The 19,516-nt window shown below is 40.5% G+C and overlaps 3 protein-coding genes and 1 long non-coding RNA gene across 5 annotated transcripts; 1 reads left to right on the forward strand and 3 right to left on the reverse strand.

Annotated features, from left to right (window-relative positions):
• Positions 1 to 1,012: 1,012 nt before the first annotated feature.
• LOC115625647 lies at positions 1,013 to 1,300 on the forward strand. The gene is made up of 2 exons (XR_003995544.1): positions 1,013 to 1,121; positions 1,185 to 1,300. It is a non-coding gene; the product is annotated as an uncharacterized LOC115625647 (long non-coding RNA).
• LOC115625646 (myosin-4) lies at positions 1,219 to 13,179 on the reverse strand. 2 transcript variants are annotated; one of them, XM_030520773.1, is made up of 15 exons: positions 12,897 to 13,179; positions 11,025 to 11,239; positions 10,893 to 10,963; positions 9,952 to 10,118; positions 9,690 to 9,877; positions 8,079 to 8,997; positions 7,805 to 8,017; positions 7,237 to 7,612; positions 3,906 to 5,622; positions 3,654 to 3,756; positions 3,423 to 3,593; positions 2,376 to 3,359; positions 1,938 to 2,165; positions 1,634 to 1,873; positions 1,219 to 1,557 (listed from the first exon to the last, which is right to left on the reverse strand). In XM_030520773.1, exons 2-15 carry the CDS (start codon positions 11,204 to 11,206, stop codon positions 1,492 to 1,494), a joined length of 5,625 nt encoding a protein of 1,874 aa, XP_030376633.1. In that variant the 5' UTR covers positions 11,207 to 11,239; positions 12,897 to 13,179; the 3' UTR covers positions 1,219 to 1,491. The 2 variants fall into 2 exon arrangements, with proteins under 2 accessions (XP_030376633.1, XP_030376635.1); XM_030520775.1 differs by lacking the exon at positions 7,237 to 7,612 and adding an exon at positions 6,278 to 6,368 and having other exon boundaries at positions 12,897 to 13,169.
• Positions 13,180 to 14,237: 1,058 nt separating this feature from the next.
• LOC115625898 (FGFR1 oncogene partner 2 homolog) lies at positions 14,238 to 15,905 on the reverse strand. The gene is made up of 2 exons (XM_030521127.1): positions 15,694 to 15,905; positions 14,238 to 15,628 (listed from the first exon to the last, which is right to left on the reverse strand). Exon 2 carries the CDS (start codon positions 15,558 to 15,560, stop codon positions 14,592 to 14,594), a length of 969 nt encoding a protein of 322 aa, XP_030376987.1. The 5' UTR covers positions 15,561 to 15,628; positions 15,694 to 15,905; the 3' UTR covers positions 14,238 to 14,591.
• A 477-nt stretch (positions 15,906 to 16,382) lies between these two features.
• LOC115625865 (interference hedgehog) lies at positions 16,383 to 19,459 on the reverse strand. Its single transcript, XM_030521076.1, has 2 exons — positions 19,285 to 19,459; positions 16,383 to 19,205 (listed from the first exon to the last, which is right to left on the reverse strand). The coding sequence occupies exon 2, from the start codon at positions 19,197 to 19,199 to the stop codon at positions 16,545 to 16,547; it is 2,655 nt and encodes an 884-aa protein (XP_030376936.1). The 5' UTR covers positions 19,200 to 19,205; positions 19,285 to 19,459; the 3' UTR covers positions 16,383 to 16,544.
• Between the last annotated feature and the right edge of the window lie 57 nt (positions 19,460 to 19,516).

The raw sequence follows: 19,516 nt of genomic DNA on the forward strand, positions 1-19,516 counted from the left end.
TTTCGCCCGCATTCAACATTTACTTGAACTTGAATTAAAACTAAGCTCTCAAGACATCAACAGTTTCTGCCTGTATAGCAAATCATCGGCAAAGCAAAAATTGTGTTGAATTGTACCCTTTTTCACTTTTTCTTAGCCCTCTTATTTCTTGCGAAATTGTCCAAATTCTGATTACTTGTCAAGTTTCTTCGTAATTTCAAAGCAAGCTATAGGCACAAATATAATTTCTGGTTTAAATCTGAACCGCACAGAAAAGCATAGACACAAACCCAATGAACGTTGAGTCAATTGATTATAGATCTTTGTTTATTTTACTAAATATTTGTATTAATGGTATTTAAATAAGTGTAATTTAGAACATTTTTGGGTTTATAAAGGCCGCTGAACTCTGTCATCTCATTTTTTGTTTAGTTTTTTATCATTATTCAGCAATAATAATAGACGTTTTTTCGGTTAACTGAAATAGTTCAACATTCGATTCGCCTTGCCCTTAGTTTTTGAGTTGTTATCCTTTACACTTGTCCTGTTTCAATTATCCGCCGTATTTGTTGCGTCGTCTTGGTCGATACGCACGGTTTAATGTTCTGAAACAGGATTTTGTACTTTTTGTAGGGGATCTCGTCCATCAGGATTTTGACCAGGCTTCAGAAGTCAATCAAAAATTGTTCATGAAGAGTCTGTTTTCAAAGAATCTGTAATATATGTATGTATATACTTTTCTTTTTATGGAAATGAGCAGCTTTCCAAAGCTTATAATTGTTGGAATATCTATTCATTTTTTTCGTAATAATTCATCTTCATAAAAGAGTTTGTTTTATCATGACACAAAACTGTTCCTGATTCGTAACCTCTGGTGTGTGTTACTTGTTTACTTCGAACATCGAATAAGTCGGTCTACTCGGATTTTCAACTCATTCCGCACTTTGATTTAAATTTCAAAAATATAAATTTCCAATGTTGTAAGACATTTCAAAATGCTAGAGGCTACTGCTTTCTTTATTTTGAGTACCACCACCTATTTCATTAATAGAGTAGAGGTTCCGCCCACTATGCGAAGATCTATACGTTTGGGAATGCACCTAACAGCTTATTTATGCAGCGCTGGAATTGTTTATAAAATTGTTGGTCTCAACCTAGTCTTCAGTGTATTAAGTTTCTATTACTAATTATATCTATTTATTTAGCGCTAAATTTCAGAAGAAAGAATCAGAAACAATGTTTGGGATTGATTTTAAAAAGGTTGTATTTATATTTTATAACAAATTAAAAAACCAATAAACTCTTGTACGTATTAACCAAATAAGTTCGTATGAAGTGGAAGTGGAGCAGCAAACAATGTCGGATGATGCCTGTAGTATGAAATAGGCTTATAAAAAAGGCAAGAAAATGAATGGGTGTTGAACTAGTGGGTGGTTTAACTAATACGATCATTTTATAAATATATAAATGTACGAGTAACTAAGACTGTGGGATGATACTTAGGAGCTGATTTTACTGCTTGGCTATGCGGCGTCTTGTTGTTGGGGTGGTGGGTGTTCCTGTGGGTGGTTTGGGTATCTGAAAGTATGGATGAAATAAATTGTATATACATAGTTTCCTCACTATAGTATGCTATGTAGTTGAACTGATTTACCGATCGTATGGGCTTAGGCGTGAGCGCATTGGCAGGCGGAGGCTCTCGCGGCTGTGGACCATCCGGGTGGCCAACGACTGTGACAGCTACGGGTCTTTGCTCCGAGCTGGCGCGCTCTGAGCTCTCGCCGCGTGAGTGAGAGCCGGAGCGTTTGAACATGCCCGATAGCCGACCACGCAAATCCTTCTTGCTAGACCTCATATCACTAGCAACACTGATGTCAGAGTCAGATCCTTGAATCTATGGGGTGGTGATGTATATTTAATTTTTAATGTTGTAGGTAAGTATATTTCCTGTAACTTACCGAAATTTCACTCTCGGAATTGCGTGAACTTTTAGTCAGGCTGCGTAGCTTGCCCATAATACCCTTCTTCTTCTTACGTGGACCGCGTGGTATGTCACTTTGTGTAGAGCCACCAGATAGGCGCGAATCAAGACGTGAATCTAGACTCGAATCTCGCACCAGACCACCCAGCTCTGAGTCAATTGATTGCATAGAGGATACGCTGCCATCGTCCTGGCGCCATATGTTCTGCAATTTTAAAAAAAAAAACAGTTTGAAAAAAGAAAATTCTTAATGGATGTTTCAAAAGTTCTTGTTTCACGGATTTAATTTAATAAACATTCCTTAAAACTATTTACGAATATTTAATACTTTCAGCATAAAAATATATCGGAACATATACGAACTCTTCAATTTTGAATAAATATAAAATTTGTTTCCTTTATAAGAAAGACTTACTTGTTCGCGTTGTATGGAGTGATCCAGCGATAGACTCTTGCGAATCAGACTGCCATTATTGGAGGAGTTCCTAGATAGTCGCCCGCCATTGCGCTGCGACCCGGCGGCACTGGCCACTGAGCTGGTGCTGCCATGCGGATCAGTTTCTTGTGAGGCGGCGCGACGTAAATTGCTTCGCCTAATGCGACTCCGCTCCTGTTCGTCCTCATTTAGGCGCTGAAATTTGCGCAACTCTTCCGAGGCCTCAGCCAAACGGGCTAGCACGCTGCTGATCTGAGTGCTGGTCAGGGTGGGTGAAGGACTGCGACTTCGGCGCACATTTGTTTGCTCCGGACGAAGTGTGTTTTCGCTGTAGCCCGCGGATCGTGGCGAGCCACCACCGGCCCCACTGCTTACCATCTTTAATTCCGGTGCTATCTTGACCAATTCATCTACGGTCTGCAGTAGGGCGCCCACCTTGCGCTCCCCACCGTCCTGCTCCATGCGTCGCTTGATCAGCTCCTTTTCGTAACGTTCACGTTCACGTCTCAACTTTTCATTGGAGGTACGCAGCTTGGCGTGGACATCGCGCAGCTCCAGCAGATCGCACTGCAGCTCCGCAATCTTTTTGCGACCCTCTTCCATTTCCTCTTCCGTTGCGCGCTTCGTCTGATCTAACTTCCGCTTGGACTCTAGACGTTCCTTATCACGCTCGCGTTCGACTTCAAATAGGGTCTGACGCAGGTCACGTGCTAGTGTCGAGGTTTCTTGCAGCAGCCGCTGCTGGTCCTCACGCTCCTTTTGCCAGGACAGCTCAAGTTTAGTTTTCATGCCCGGCAATTTTGTACTTCCCGAACCAATTACGCGTTCTTCCTCAAACTCGTTCAATTTGGACTGCATTTCGGATATTTTGATCTCGTTGGCGCTGCGCTCAGATACAAGCTCTGTTTTGACTTTGCTGGACTCCAAGCGGGCCTCCACAAGCTGATCCTCGAGATGACCAATCTATTCATTAAAAAACGTCAGTTAAAAAATACTGACATATAATTATAGTTGTTATAATCTCACCTGTTGCTCCAAATAGGCAATTTTACTTTTATCATCATCGTCACTACTGTGCATAGACCCACGGCTCTGGCGACCGGTATTATTCGCCTTGAGATCGCCTATTTTCTTCTGTGCCACCTCGAGCATTTGCTTAAAGGCATCTCTGTCCTTCTTGAAGCGTTCACATTGACGCTGCAAATGCGGGAATTAATGAAATTTTTGAAAGATGCTAGCCGGTTTCAGGAGACTTACCTGCATGGATGTCAACTCGGCACTGAGATTTTTCACCTGCTGCTCGTAACGAAGGCGCGTCGAGGCCACCTCCGATTTCAGCTGCAGTTCGGCGCTTTGTAATCTGAAAAAACAATATTCATAGTCATTACGAAATCAAAAACGGATTTCGAAAAATCAAATTAGTATCTCTCCAAAAGGGGCTTCTTTCAAATGATCTCCACTTAATCTCTTCTCAATTATTGATAAAATTAGCATAATTTGGTTACTCACTGTGTTTTAAGCTCCTTTATCTCCGCCTCTCTTCTCGCACCGTGTCCATTGAGTGAGGTCTGGGCCTGCTCTATGCGCTCGTAGTCTGTAAGCTTGCTATTTAAATCGTCGTTGTCCTTGCGTAGTTGAAACACCAGATCGATGTTCATATCATTCTCTCGTCGGAGACGTTCATACTCATGCTCCTTTTCCGCCAGCTTGTTCTTCAGCACGGTTCGCTCATATTCGGAGCTATTGCCACCCTTCAGTGTCTTTGCCTCCAGATCCGATATCTTTTTCTGGGCTTCGCTCAGTTTACGCGCCATATCGGTGCGCTCTATGCGTATGGTATCCATTTCGCTGAGTTTCTGTTTTTGGGCATTGAGTTCTGCCTGCAGATTTTGCTTCTCTGTCGTCAACTGAGCCCGCATCAATATTGTCTCTTCTGACAGCTTCTCCCAGTGTGTGTTGAGATCCTCATAGCGCTTTTGTTCGTCTGTGAGGCTTGTCTGAAGGTCTTCCATTTGTTTCTTTAGCTCCTGCACCTGCTTGCTATCGGATTTGCTTGATTTTGTTTTAAGCTCCTTTATCTCCTTTTCCAGTGTTGCTTTTGTCTTATCCGCCGACTTTTTCGCACTCGATAGTTCACTGTCTAGCTGTGTAATTTTGGACTCCAGTTTCTCTCGTTCCTTACGTTCCTTTTCCAAGTCCTTTTCCAGCCCTGAGTATTTTTCTTTATCGCGTTTGCCTTGAGTCTCCAACGCTGATTTGGTCGTTTCGCTTTGCTTAAGCTGTTGGTCTTGCTTCTTGATTTTGTCCTCCATATCCTTGATCTTGGAGCCAAGTTTCTTTGCCTCTTCCTCGCTCTTTTTCAGCTTTTGTTCGAGATCGGAAACTTTGCTGCCAGTGCCATTTAATTGCTTCAGGCGCTGCACATCTCCCTCAGCCAGTGACAGTTTCTGCTTGAACCGTTGGAGTTCCACTTCTAAGGCTCCTTTAGCCGTTTGCAAAGCCTTCAGCTCATCGGCTCCACTACTGCTCAGCATTACGCGTAGCTCATTGATCTCATCCTCCTGCTCTTCTATCCATTTCTTGAGATGATTCTTTGGCGTCAAATCACTGACGCGCTTTGGCGTGCGAGCTGGCAACTTGCTCTCGGCCTCCACCGTCATGCGTTTTAGTCTAGCGGTTAGCTCATCCCGTTCCTTTTGGGCCTGTGTCAGCGTCTCCTTAACCTTGACGAGCTCTCCTTCACCAGTCTTTCGCAACGTTTGCAACTGCAGCCGTTTGTTCTCTTTCGTCAGCTTCTCATTCTCGCTCTCCAATGTCGACAATTTGCTGTTCAACTCTGATTTGCCAGAGGATTGTTTTAGCTCCGCCTGCAAGCGATCTATCGCTTGCTCCTTTTCCTGCAGGGATTTGCGCAGCTGCGTCAGCTCATCGTTCAACGCTTTTAGTTTCTTATCTGAAGCATTCGAGGAGCCGAAACTTAGCAGCGAGGACTTGCTGCCACTGCTATCCTGTCGCAGCTTAGCTTGCAGCTCACGCACATATTTCTTGGACTCGGCATTCTCCTTCTCCAGATCCTCCACCTTTAGTCGCAATATGGCGGCTTCCTGCTCATTTAACTCCAGCAGAATGCGCAGCTCGGCAGGATCATCCTCGTCCGATATGCCCTCATCCCGATCGGCATGCACTTCGGGCGCCAATCGGTGTGGCGTTGGACTCAACTTGCGAGCTGGATAAAGAATAGACTGCGTTATATTCTTCTTTAAATTTTGAATCTTAATTATTATTATCATTATGAACGACATGCGAGAGCGTAATATGGTTTAGTTAGTTACTATGTTAGTTAAAAACGGCATTTAGTTACATTTCATGAGCAGCTGCAAAAAATGGCAATTGATTTATATTTCCTTCTGTATTCTTTTCATTAATAAGCGCATGATATAGAATTTAGAAACGTTAGTTAAATAAGTTCAGGTATATTTTTAGAAGAGATTTTTAAATCGCATATTTTGATTATTTTAGGCCCATTTAATTGATCAAGAATTGATTGAAATGAACAATTCTATTCAAAATTTAAAAGAAGTTTTACAGCAACTATCAAAATAAAATAATAATTTAAATATATATGTATTCTTGTTCTACTAATGAAGAATGAATATTTCTATTTTCATTTTGTATGTTTAGATTTAAAAAAATTGCCTAGCTCAATCAATTCTTGTTAGCTTTATGTTAAAATTGTAATTAAATTATTAACTCTAAAATGCAATTTTCAATGGTTGTTTCCGTAAATGAATGCATTGGTTAAGAATTTAGTAAATGCGTTAAGGTTTATGTAATTTTTTTATTTTTTAATTTTAAATAGAATTTAAAAATTTTGATCGTACTTCGTGAGCGCGTTGCCATTTTTTTTAACTGCATCATCAAGGACTCATTTTCATCCTCGAAACGAGTCACTTTTTTCCTCAAATGTTCAGCCTGAAATGTAAAACAGACATTTGATTTGATTTTTATTTTATAAGAAAATAATAAAAATCAGTTTTAAGCCCAGTTTTGAATATGTATTTATCATTGGCTTTCAGTTCGAGGATAAAAACTGTGCTTTGCATTGGTTTTTGCACGCAAAAATGTAATATTTTTATACAAAAATTCAAGCCACTGATGTAACAAATTAGTATTCAATGAAACACATTTTACAATATTGCAACCGCAATTTAAAAAACAATTTAGAGAACAAATAAATTTCTACAACTACTATAAATGAAAGTGATGGCCGGAGCCTAACATCGAGTTATGTTTCCTTTTCATAAAAATTGCATTAAAATTTAAACATCTACATTTTTTAGATGATTTTTTAAGATGCTCGGTACGTTCCAATATAGGCACTATTTTATTTAGTTATGGTGTCGCCATCTGCAGGTGCGTTGAAAAATGATTACCCCAGACCAGTGTATACATAAATGGGGAGGAATTAAATGATCCTTTAACACGTTAATGTTAGTTAACAGAAAGACGCCTCATCATCGCTGATTCCACAAGAACTGTGCGTGAACTTATTAAAAAGTTTGGAATTAAAATTGAATATATCCAACGCCAAAATGTATAGTTTTTGAATTTATCATCTACAAAGAACCATTTGAAGCAGTACTCTTTAATACTTATATCAAAATGCAGAGAACTATCATTGTACTCGGCGCTATTGACTTGGGAACATACCGCATTAATGGACCTAGAAAGGGAATCTCTGAAACTATTATGGATGATTGAAAATCGGTCTCACTTCTTCGATGTTTATTCTCGGCCATCACTGTCATACACTATGTTTTAGTTAACGGAGTTGTAGTACCTGTACCGGCACCAGACAAAAGCACGTGCGATATAGCACTTGGAAAAAGTAATGTATTGGGCTTAACCCTAGCCGATGTTGAGGGCGCAAAGAGTCCCACAAATGGCGAAGTTTCGCGCTCTGTAGAAGGCTTTCTGGTACTGATCTCGGGGTCAGTTTGTGTGGCAGTATTGGTCACCTCCAGGTTTGTTTGCACAGCTATACTCGTACTTTCTAGTAATATACTCTGCGTGTTGGTAGCGGCATCACTCAAAGGCACACCCGTAGTCTGGGTACTTCGCGGAAAAGCTATTTTCTCCGTATTGTTATCTAATGTTTGGGTGCCACGATTATACTGCACTTGCTTTCTCGGCCATTTGGCCTTTAACTGGCGAAGCTTTGCAAATATTAAGGATTCGTAATTTCATTACAAAATCGATTTCCGAGCATTGAAAAAGGAGTGTAACTTACATTTTCTTCATTTTAAAATCAAATTTCTGATAACTCAAAAAGTTTATAGAGCTTGTTTTTTTTTTAATGTGAGTCGCACTAATCGGAAACCCTTTACAAATATATTTCTAATGCTTACCTCTTCTTCTGCGAATTTCAATTGATCTTTCAGATCAGTTTCTCGCTCGATCGAGTCCTGTAGCTCGCGTTGCAAATGCTGAGGATCCTCCTGAGAACCGCCACGGGTTAAAGATTCGCGGGTAAATTTGGCATCGGCTGAAGTCGACTTTCCTAGCACACCCAACATAGGCGTCTTTTTTTTGCCCGGATTACGAAGCTCTTCGGCCTCGGCCTACAAAAAGAGTGATATTGATAAAGAAGCTCTACTTCGATTCCCAACGCTTATATATTACCTGTAATTTACGCGTCAACTCGCTGGAGAACCGCAACTCTTCTTCCAACTTCTTAACCTTGGCAGATAGCTCGGCATTAAATGAGCTTTGCCTTTCCTGCTCCAGGGTTTCAATCTTGCGTTCGCTTTTTTTAAGCTTAAAACTCAATATGCGACAATTTTTGGTTGCCTTTTCGAGATCTTTTTGCAAATTGGTCTTGGCCTTCACCTCATCGTCGCGGAACGTATCCTGTACCTCATCCATCTCGGCCTGCAAATTAATGATTTCTTTTTTGGCCGCCTGATTCTCCTCCATCAGTTCCTCGCAAATTTGTTCAGCTGCCTGCAATTTGCGTCTCAGCTCCGACTCGCTGCCCTTGTTCTCTAGCTCCTTCATACGCAAGTTAAGACGGCGCTTGTCCTCGCTCACCCGATCCAATTGCTCCTTCATCTCGTTGAGCTTCTGTTGTAGGTTCAGCGCTTCCGAGGCAGCTGTGCGATTCGAGGCGGTGTCCATTGAGGCCAGACGTCTCAGAAGAATGTCGCTCTTGTCACGCTCCGCTCGCTCTGCTCTCATTTTCATGGCCTCCAGCTCAGCACGCAATGCTGTAATTTGCTCCTTAAGAGCACTGGCGCCCTCTGTTGGGCTCTCCGCTGCACTTTGTCTTTTGATTTTAAACGTTTCGCCCTCCTTTCGCTTTGTGGAGCTTGTTGTTTTCGTCTCGGATGAAGACGTTGTTCGCGGTTCGCTGGAATTGACTTTCAAAGTGGCCGACGTGGTGGTGCTGTTACTTGTCGCGGATGACGACGCTGCGGTGGTTGTAGCCGTCGATGTCAGCTTCTTGGGTGGTAACGAAGCTCGCTTCAGCTCTGTCGATTGATTGAGAGATGTGCCGGACTTGCTGCGTTCCGGTCGGTCTGGCGGTGTTGCTTCATTCTCACTGCAAAGTATAAGGGAAATTAATGATTTCTATAATGATCCTCACTTGCTAACTATTGTGTGTTGGGTCAACAATTGTCTAGATACTAATATATGGAGCGTCGACTTCCTGCTATGAATAGATATTTAATTATCCAATTCAATTATACATATACCACCATTTGTCCTGTCACCCAACTTCCTTCTTCTTCCCTTCTTATAGCTTAAAAGGTGTAATTGATTTTAATTTTCAAACATTTTATGTGAAAGCTTTGGGTCCTTAACCCGTATTGTAAAATTTGTCGTCTATTAAGTCTTTTACATGTATAAGTAGGCCGAGTAATAACTTGGTTCTAGAATCAAAGAATTTTCAGCAAGGAATCCAAGTTGTTCTAATTTCAAACCATTTCTATATTCAATAAATACAATCCATACTAGTTATTTAGGAAATGCCTTTTTATAGGCCGAACGACCTTATTGAATCGAACTGTAAAAGTCCAAAATAGCGTTAAATCAAAAAACGATCCAAATATTGTAATATTTTAATATAAAAAACATATTATGACTTATTGATCGAACTCAATGATGAATTGCTTTTCATGTATAGGTCCTAAATAGCATTAAATCAAAAAACTGGTCCATAAATTTTAAAATTGTACTATAATATTAATTAAAGAGTCTTACACTTTCAAAACATGATATTTAAACACTTACTCTTCCTTGCGAGGCATAGAGCTTTCCCGGCTAGATTCTCTTGAGCTCATCCGCTGCTTCTTTATGAGATTCATTTTGCGCACACGCTCGGCAAGACTGTCTGTCGATAGGATGACTAGTTCATCTGGAATACTTGAAGTTTTACTTGGGGAGGAAGTGACGCGATTTTGTGGGAGAGTTTGTTCCACCTGTCAATTACAAAAACCACATGTAATACTTTTCCAGGCTCATACATACATACATCTTGCTACTTGGTACTCACTTCTTTGATGTCCAGGGCGGTGGTGTGTCGTCGTGGTGGAACCGGCAGCTTGACAGTGACAGCCACATTGTGGTCTTCAGCTGTACGCGAGCTCGACGCCCGTTTGGCCCCATCGTCCTCATCAATGTCCGGCGTGGAGGCCCATGATTGTGGACGCTTCTTCAGCTCTACATTGAAGTGTACAACTGAGTTGAGTCAAGAGCACAAAGAGAACAGCAAGAGAACAGCAAGAGAGGGCATGCAAAGAGCGATTAGCCAACAACATTGAGTTGTTTGATGTCGTTAAAAATTTATATTAGACGTTCTCGATGGCGTTGTGGTTGTTGTTGTTGTAGTTGTTGTGAGCGGTTTTTGTGTCCACAAGACCGTGTGCACATGAACGTTATTACCGTTATTGCAATTGTAAATTGTTTTGTTTGAAGAGTGCGATAATGTTTGCGTGAGGCCAAGACCGTCAAAGAGAGCGAGCATCAGCGTTGTGTAGTACAGAACTCGAACACATTATGCAGATTAGTGTTGATAGTACGAGAAGTAAGTGGTACGAGCACGATTGGTGCACATTTGTGATAACGATGCAAAAAATAATAAGTAGACAACACATTTGATTTAGTTAAACAGCAACTGAATCAACTGAGTTTTCGGCAAGCCGAAAACCTTATCATCCATATCATAATTCAGTATAATATCGATTTAAATTGAAAGTTAAGCTTAAACAAATAGCAGGCATTACATGTATTAAGAGACAATATAGACTGTCATTAAATATAAGTTTAATAATGAACATTTCTTTGTTGCACCAAATTGCACAAATCAAAACCATAACTAGTATTTTAGCGATGTGACAAGAATTTGGTTAGTTTGTAAGCAGACATTATTCCAATAAGACAGTAGTATACTCTATGAATGATAATTATTTAGGCCTGAAAAAATAACAATCATACCGATATCATTACTATTCGGTGTGTTTACTGTGGAAAGGTTCTGTGTAGATGTCCAGGTGCGTGAAGAGGGCCTGAGAAAACATAAATTTCGTTGGGCATGAACTTGTAATCGAAATCTTCTTTCAGTCTTACCTAGCACCTTGCGCATCCGATAGATTTGGCGACGACGCCGCCACATCGTCCACACCACGTCGAGCCCCATGCTCCTTATAGTCCCGAAAACAACGCTTACATCTTGTAGGATAGCGTGTCTGAGGATGGAAGCCAAGGGGGCAAAGCTGATCGCCTTTCAGCGATGGGTACAGATGATGCATCTGTTTTTATACAAATTATCAGCTTTTCTTTTTCTGTAAAAGATAGAACCTGGAATTCAGTACAGGCAGATAAACCAGAAAACGCTGTTCATTAATAAGTATCTCTAACATATACGCATACACCCTGTACGTGCATCTAAAATATATCGCGTCCACAAGTTGTTATAGACCTGTTAATATGCGGGGCACCTACTAAATTGAAAACTTTTAATTAAGAAAACCACGCACATGCTCAAAAAGAAATCGAAAAAAATACAGCAAGATGGAATTTTGGCTAAGTTCCAAGTATATAAACAGAAGAATGTTATGCGTAGAAGAAAGTAGCACGTTGGATGCCAAAGGAAACAAAAAAAAATATTTAAAAAATTGTTCGTCCACTTAGGTCTAGTTAAACACGAATTAACAAGTAATTTTGTAGTAAAAGATGTTCAGGAAGCTATATTTAGCTTGCCACAAATCAATCGGCCTTCATTTGATAACAACTTGTGCTATTTTGTATACACTTGTTACGAATATTTCTTAATTATTTCTACTTTTACGATATTTAAGATTGAAAGGATTTGCTCAAACAAGATGCGCCATTAGAGTAGAAATGTGTTTAAGAATATTTTTATTATTTTATTTAATATTGAATGTTTTGGATTGGAACTTATTCCTTGACATGCCGATGTCAGTTCATGGAACGAACGAAGCTTAAATTTGGAAATCTGGTAGCTAGAGTTGTCCTCTTTATTTACTTAATTGTTAGAGAATATATTTCAAGATAGCTCCATTCCCTTACTCCCAGCTTTTAAAATTTAACGTATGATACGTATCTCATCTAAAGAGTATTTTAATTTAAACGAAGGCCTATATAGGCGAGGCAGATTCTCCAAACATTAAACATTGTAATCTGAATATTCGGACTTGTTCATTAATACGTCGGTATGACTGCAAGGATTTCAGAAAGTATTATTATTTACAGACCCATGAAAGGACAAGTTCGTGTTTTTTTTTAATGTTGTGCGCGACTCTAGCATTTCATTTTTCTTATTTCTTAGGTATGATCATCTTAGTAGCACCGATAAGTTTAAAAAAAAAAACAACTAAAAAGCGTATTGTTTATACTCCCGTGGGTATTTATAGTAAGCTAAAATTTGGAAATACACATACTTATATGACTTGCTAGCAAAAGTTTTAAAATTTAGGAGCAGTTCTTAACAAAGAATAACAGCAAAATGCTAACAAATGTAATTATAAACAAAAGCAAATGTTCTTGTGTTTTTATGAGAGTATAACGGGAACATCAATAAGTGAGAGCTGCGCATACAAAAACAAACCGACTGCGCATGTTTTCCGGCAATAAAAACAGCAAAAAAAAAATAAAACATAAACATAAACATTTTCCACGAGTTGCCTGCAAAATTGAGAAATTCATAAGAGAGTAGCTAAAGAGCAATAAAGAGCGGGGCATCGATCATATCCCAGAGAAGCCAGAGATCCAGAGAGTGTGCGCCCTGATTCGAATCGAATCGAACGGAACGACTGGCGACAACGACAACATTGCAAATCCCTAGCGCGTTAAAAATAATTATCACCGTTTTAACCCATTTTCTGCAGCCACTGGGTACGTCGTTGTCGTGTCAATTTGGACGATTTGCCCGCATCAGGCAGCGGCAATATTACAACATTCTATTACACTTGCACTTACACAAAAAGTTTCCGCATTTAGATGAATTTGAGGCTGAGTGATTGGAAATGGGGCCAGGCCGCAGCTGCCGCCACAATCGTTGTTCCTCCTTCTCCTCCCCCCGACTTTTGTGACACCCACAAATTGATCAGAATATTTCATTTACTTTGCCAAATGATTAAGTTGCGTAACAATAAGACTTTCGCGAATTGCAGCTTCAACTATCGTACTTAGCATTGCCCCCACTCGATAAGTTCTTTTTTCATTTATTGTTTTTCAACTTTAAAAAATACTTAACGGCATCTAAATTTGAAACTTTTGCAATTGATTTGCATTCGACGCGTTTTATTTTGTTTAATTTTGGAATAATCACTTCAGGAAAAATTTACGACTGAAAAATTAGCTGTGTTTTAAAAATAGAACACATTTTGCGTAAATGGCAGCGCACTTTCAGTAAATCTTTTAGTTTCGATTAAAATGCAATATTTTTGTAATTATCTTGCCACAATTTACAATAAATTTGTGTGTTTACTTTTATTCTACAAAACGGGAAAATATTAGGAAATTTAAAAAGTGGCGCAGCGAGCCACTTTTCCAAATTGAATTTTTCACTTGGATCCCGTGTACATATACATATGTGATATCTATATATATATATGTAGGCATGTATATGTATGGCATTGCTTTAATATAACATCAATCGCCCGAGCACATGCTACATCTCTTTCACACCAATTGCACAAATAAAAAGATTGGCAAGCGGACACGATTGCTTCAAATCTGTTCGATGCGAACGTTTTGAAAATCGACGAGAAACTAAATTTAAATATATTTCAAAAGTCTAAAGCAGCCGGGGAGCATACGTTTGTGTCCGTGGAGCCCGGCAATCTCTCCCATTGTTGTTTCGAATGAGGCAGAAGAGCGGCAGGTGCGTCTGAATAAAATGATTCTGCAATCTGAGGATGCTCAAATAATTACTTTTCCATTTGCTTCTGCTTTAAATATCTTGTTTAGAGAGCCCTCTAGCAGCAGGTTTCCAATATTTACACAATTATTATATCAAAAACAGTCATCAAACTTAATATGCACATGTATGTTTTGTAAAAACAAAATTTTAATAGAAGAAGGGGCTTCCTTCCGCCATTATCTAGCTTACAAGCGCCTTTTTATGAGAGTTGTACTTAATTTTTAACTGAAAATAGTGAATCCTTTTTTGAATAAAGTTAAAATAAAATCTTCTATATATTCCTTTTTATCTTGAGAACATTTTACTGTTTTTATATTCGAATCAACCAGTGCCCAAGTACATTTATATAGAAGTTTTTTTTTAAGCTTTCCTAAATTATATAAGACTTTGGTAAATTGTAATATTATGAAATTTATTCAAAAATCATAAAATCGACAGAGTATATTATTTAGAAAGTTTGTGTGAATGTGTTCATGTTATATTGTCTTCAGCTGCAGCTTTGACAGTGAATTTTTATTTATAAAGATTAGTTGCATATGTATAAATTACTTAGAGATTTGTAGTCGCTATGTACTAATGCAGAGTATATTCATGTTTGAATGTATGGTTTGATGTATATATGTATATGTGTGTATGTTTAATGTGTTACACAGAAAAAAAATAGGCATTTTGTTTAATGACAGACATATGCAGATGAAATAACAATAATATGATCATGATGATGAGGGAAACGTTAGACACCAGCCCTATCATGTTGCAGTAGCACCAACAATTGCAGCACCAGTCAGCGATGGGGGTTCAACATCCTTGACAGAATTCTGTCCCACAGGTTCCGTAGATGTGATTAGCTTGTTGCCACTGTCGGGCGAGCTTTGTGCTGCAGGTTCATTATTATTTACATTTAAATTACTTTGCTCCACATCAGCAGAGGCAACAAAATCAACAGCAATTGGAGCAGTTTCTGGGGCAGTGATTGTGAAATTGTTGCTGCTCCTATTCAATTCCGTGCCGCTAAATACCTGTATGACTGAATTATTGTTCATATTCTCAACGGATGCGCCCGATATAGACAAATCATCGGCCGAATCATCTGTCGTACTGTCTGTTTGTACGGCCTTCTCTTCAAGAACATGATCAGTCTCCCGTATGGGGCGGTAGGCGGAGCCATACTGCTTGGATATTTGCAGTAGCTCGCGCAAAGCTTCGTTTTCCATGCGCAACTGGGATATGGTTTTAAGCTCTCGCTGTACCAAGTCGTCGTCTGCATTGGCAGCGCGCTGCATTACAGCGGCCATTTCGTTAATTTTTTCGCGCTGTTCGCATATCACGCGCCATAGGCGTTCGTTGTACAGCTCTTTGAAGTTGATTTTGCTATCCAGCACCTTGGTTACTGTATGTTCGCGGTACTTTTGCATCATCAGCTCCATCGCACGCTCATAGTCCTCAATACAAATCTTGAGCTCTCGGTTCTCTTTCAGAATTTCGGAGCTGTTTACATTTTGCTGCTGTATGCGATTTACCATATCCGCATTGGTCTTGTTGTTTGAAATACGATTAAGGGATTCAATATCGTCCTGATACTGACGCAGACTTTCTACCAATCGATTGTTGGTTTCCGCCTCCTCCAGCAGCGCAGTGCCCAATGCATCCAAGTCTTTTACTCGGCTGGCCATGCGCTGCGCATCCATTATTATCTGGGACACGGATAGATTGGACATACTAATGCAGTTTTTAGCGCCGTAGTGTGCCTTTGCTTAGTCTTCCTTTGTGTTTCAACCTTTCAGATCTGAAATAAAAATAGCAAGAACAAGGAATAAGCTGCTGTTCATTGCAAATTTAGGCTACTCACACCGTAAGCTAATTAATGTGTTTTGTTGAGGAGCTTTAAAAGCGTCCAGTTCACTTCATTTATTTATTATTGTGTTCTTTTTAATTTCGTTTTACATTTACTGCAAATAGCACTATTAGAAATTTTGACGACCCCGTCCTAATTTAGTTGGTGGCTTGACAGCTGACAAGGTTGCCATTACTTTTCAACCTGTGTGCGAAATAGAACCAGTTCATATGTACTACGAAACTCAAACGGAAGCACGTAAATGGACCCGTTTTCTTCACAGTTGATAATCATATCATATATTACTACGTTTTCACGAATTTCAAATTACAGAAATCCAATAATTTTCATTCAATTTAAAAAGATGTGTATGATTGCGATATTGAAAAGAACGTTGTAGAAATCAGAACAGGGTGCTATAGTTTATTCAAGAAAATAGGGCTCTCAAATAAATTCGAAAAATAAACAGATTTTATTATGAGTATTTCGCTTTTAACAGAATTAGGAAACTATCAGTACAGATTTAAAACTTAATATAAAATGGAAGAACTTTGTTTAAAGGCTTAAAAGCTTAGCTTACTTTAAATGTATTTATTGTGTATATTTAAACTAAACTAATTAAGTACCTAAAAATCATTTGCTTAAGTACAAACTCTAATCGTATTGAGATGTCATTTAAGGGAAAAGTTTAGAGAAAGAGGTAGAAAAGTAGCATACGCATAATCACGCAGTCAAACAGTCATAGCTTATATGCACATATAAGTTATTTTAAATGAACTGATCAATGATTGATTTCTTTAAATTCAAAATAAATTAATTTTGAGTTTTTGTTAATGCAAATTAATATCTTACGAGTACAATGACGACATTACACACCAACGCTGTTCAGACTCCCGGAAGAGAGATTCTCAGAGCGACTTGGCAGGCGCGCGCGTTTTATCATAACACGCGCAGATTTATTGGGCGTCTGCAAGCGCGTTGTATCCGAAGACACCAGACTGCTGTCCACGGCTTGATTTAGATTGTTGTTGTTGCTTCCAGCTCCAACGCCACTTCCACCTGCTCCGGCACGCTCTAATGTTCGCTGCGAGCGTCGCAACGATGATGATGACGTCAGGCGTGCATGGCCATTGAAGCCATGGGGTTCCGAATCATAGACGGGCTGTCGCTGAAAGAATCCCAGCTCATTGTCCTGAGTAGTGGGGGAACTCTTATCCTCGTGCTGTGCCAGCGGATTTAACGTGATGTGTATGTGCCGAGGGCGGGCTTTGTTTGGCGCACAAGTCCCTAACGCCACAAAATCTTCTCTTAGCTCTCCAATTCGCGCTTTGTTTAACTCATTGCTACGCCTGCGACGGTATAGGCACAGGCATATGGCTAGCAATAATAACAGTAAGATGGCTCCTCCCCCAACACTACCAAGGAACAAAGGATCAATGCTGAATGCCTCAAATTGACTGGGCGTTGTGGTGTCTACGGGATAATCGTTTGGCTGCTCCGTTGTAGTAGTCTTGGGCCTTTGCGTTCGTCCTTGCTTCAAAGCGCTAAATTCCGATGCAGACATGGCACTAAATGATTGCAGCTTGAACTCGTAGATGGAGCCCGGCTCCAGTGTGTTTATTTGAAAGCTGCGCGATTGTGCGCCCTCAATTGTGGCTTTATAGTATTCACCAGCCGATGAGCTGGGCCTATAGTAGGCATAATAGCCCGATATGAGCTGTTCATCCGCATCGCTCGCGAGACGCCAGTGTAGCACTACTGCTGTTTGAGAATGCTCCTCAATTTGTACCAGCTCGGGCACAGGCAGCGGCTTCAAAGCGGCTCCACGTTGCAGGAAAAATTTCGACGATTTCATGCTCTCCTTATTGTCATTGTTTGAATAGACAGCCATGATACGAAACCGATAGAAGTGCTGAGGCTTTAGATTAGGTACTGATGCTGTAAAGCTCTTGCCTTGTTCATTATTCCATTTGGGTTTACCATAGGCTATATCGTCATTCATAGTCTCCCAATTACGCTTCCCTGAATCCTTCAGCATGCGATACTGCACCTTAAAGAACTGTATTGGCAAGCCATCATTGCGGCGGACATGCCAGCGCAGCATTACGCACTCATCCGAGAGTCGTGTCACATTTGGCGCAGATGGTGGTACCATTATCATTTGCTTACGATGGAGCCGCTCCTGCGTTCGCTGATGTCCCCCTCCATGATTGTGTCTCGTCGGCTCACTCTGAATCTGCTTGGGATTAACCTGCAACAAGGTGCCGGCACTATGCTCTCCCAGTTCATTGCGAGCAAAGCACTGAATGTAGCCAGCGTGGCGTTTCTGAACGCTGTTCAAGATTAACTTGCCATTTGACTGGACACGTGCCTCGCTGTCAAGAGCGATGTTTTCGCCATTAAGCAGCCAATAGATTTGCGGCTCTGGGTCGCCTGTTGCTCGACATTCAAGGTGCAGTTGCTCACCCTCATTGGTCAAGTTTGCACTAGGGGCGCGGACAATACGCGGCAGCTGCTGCACAGTCAATTCTATAAAAAATTCCAAAGTTGGCCTTACCCCATTATCGATATAGCATATATAAATGCCAGCATCCTGTGCCTCCACATTAAAGATCTGCAGACCATAGGGCAACACACGGGTGCGATTTGTGTGCAGAGCACTTCCAGCATTGGGACTGCTCCATACGGACGTAGGTTTGGGCATGCCAACGCTGGGACAGAGCAACAGGACCTCAGGGTCGCCCTCGTGCGCAGTTACTGCCTTGTGCATCAAATGATGGGACAAAAAATGAGGCGCTATTTGTGAAGCACCACCCGCGGAAACAATCTCCAGTTTTATGCGTTGCGGCAATGCAAGCTTTAATCCTAAAACTGTATTAGTAGCTGCACAAGAATACAGTCCGCTATCTGTTTCTGAGGCTGGCGATAGCACTAGCGTGTCATTGTTTGCAGTAGTAGGGGCTTTCACTTCCACACCATTGCGATAGAAACTCCAAGCCGGTGCCGGCTTCGAATTGATCTTACCACATGGCAGCAGCAATGTATTTCCAGATGTTGCTCGCCAATAAATTGGCTCTGTCGAAGTATCTGGCTCATTTAGCTCAATGGTTGCCAGATCCAAACGCGCCGTTGTAGATGTTACCGCCACAGGACCGAACCAGGCCACACATCGATATTCGCCTTGGGTATCATGTCGCACAAAGACACTCAACTTCGATACGGCATTCGCATTGGTAATGTTGTGCAGCTTTCCACCAACGACTTTTGAATACCTCATTCTGAAAGCAAGAGAACGGCTGCTTGAATTTTGATGGCGTCGATATCTCCACTCAAAAAGATCCGGTGCCAAACTGGTCTCGCATTCGAAAACGATTTCATCACCATTTGGCGCTACCCTGGACTCAGGAGCGCGCAATATTTTTACACCAGGCGATGAGGAGGCCAAAACCGGAATTACTGAGAGCAGCGACGTCAGCAGCAGCAGAGGCAGCGACAGCGAAGGGTGTGAGTGTGATGGCGACATTTGGGACTGAAAAATCCAATGAACAAAAAATGTTAAGAATCCAGCCTCTTTAATGCAATAAATATTTCATTTATATTACATTTACCTGTTTGTTGTCGTCTGTCTGTTGATTTTCCTACCAACAAGGGTTGCGTTTGCGCAGAGCTATTAACAACACAAATATGCTCTGCAAACCGAGTGCATTATCGTTTTTAATACTAAGAAGAGTATGCCATTAATATTTTTCGTTGTATAATTATGAGTGGCATTTAAATAATTGCACCAAGAAACAATAACATTTTATTATTTTCCATTTGGATGCTGCGACAGCAACGCTG

Source organism: Scaptodrosophila lebanonensis, unplaced genomic scaffold (genome assembly GCF_003285725.1).
Source record: "Scaptodrosophila lebanonensis strain 11010-0011.00,11010-0021.00 unplaced genomic scaffold, SlebRS2 tig00000080-arrow-pilon, whole genome shotgun sequence".
Classification (NCBI taxonomy): Eukaryota; Metazoa; Arthropoda; class Insecta; order Diptera; family Drosophilidae; genus Scaptodrosophila; species Scaptodrosophila lebanonensis.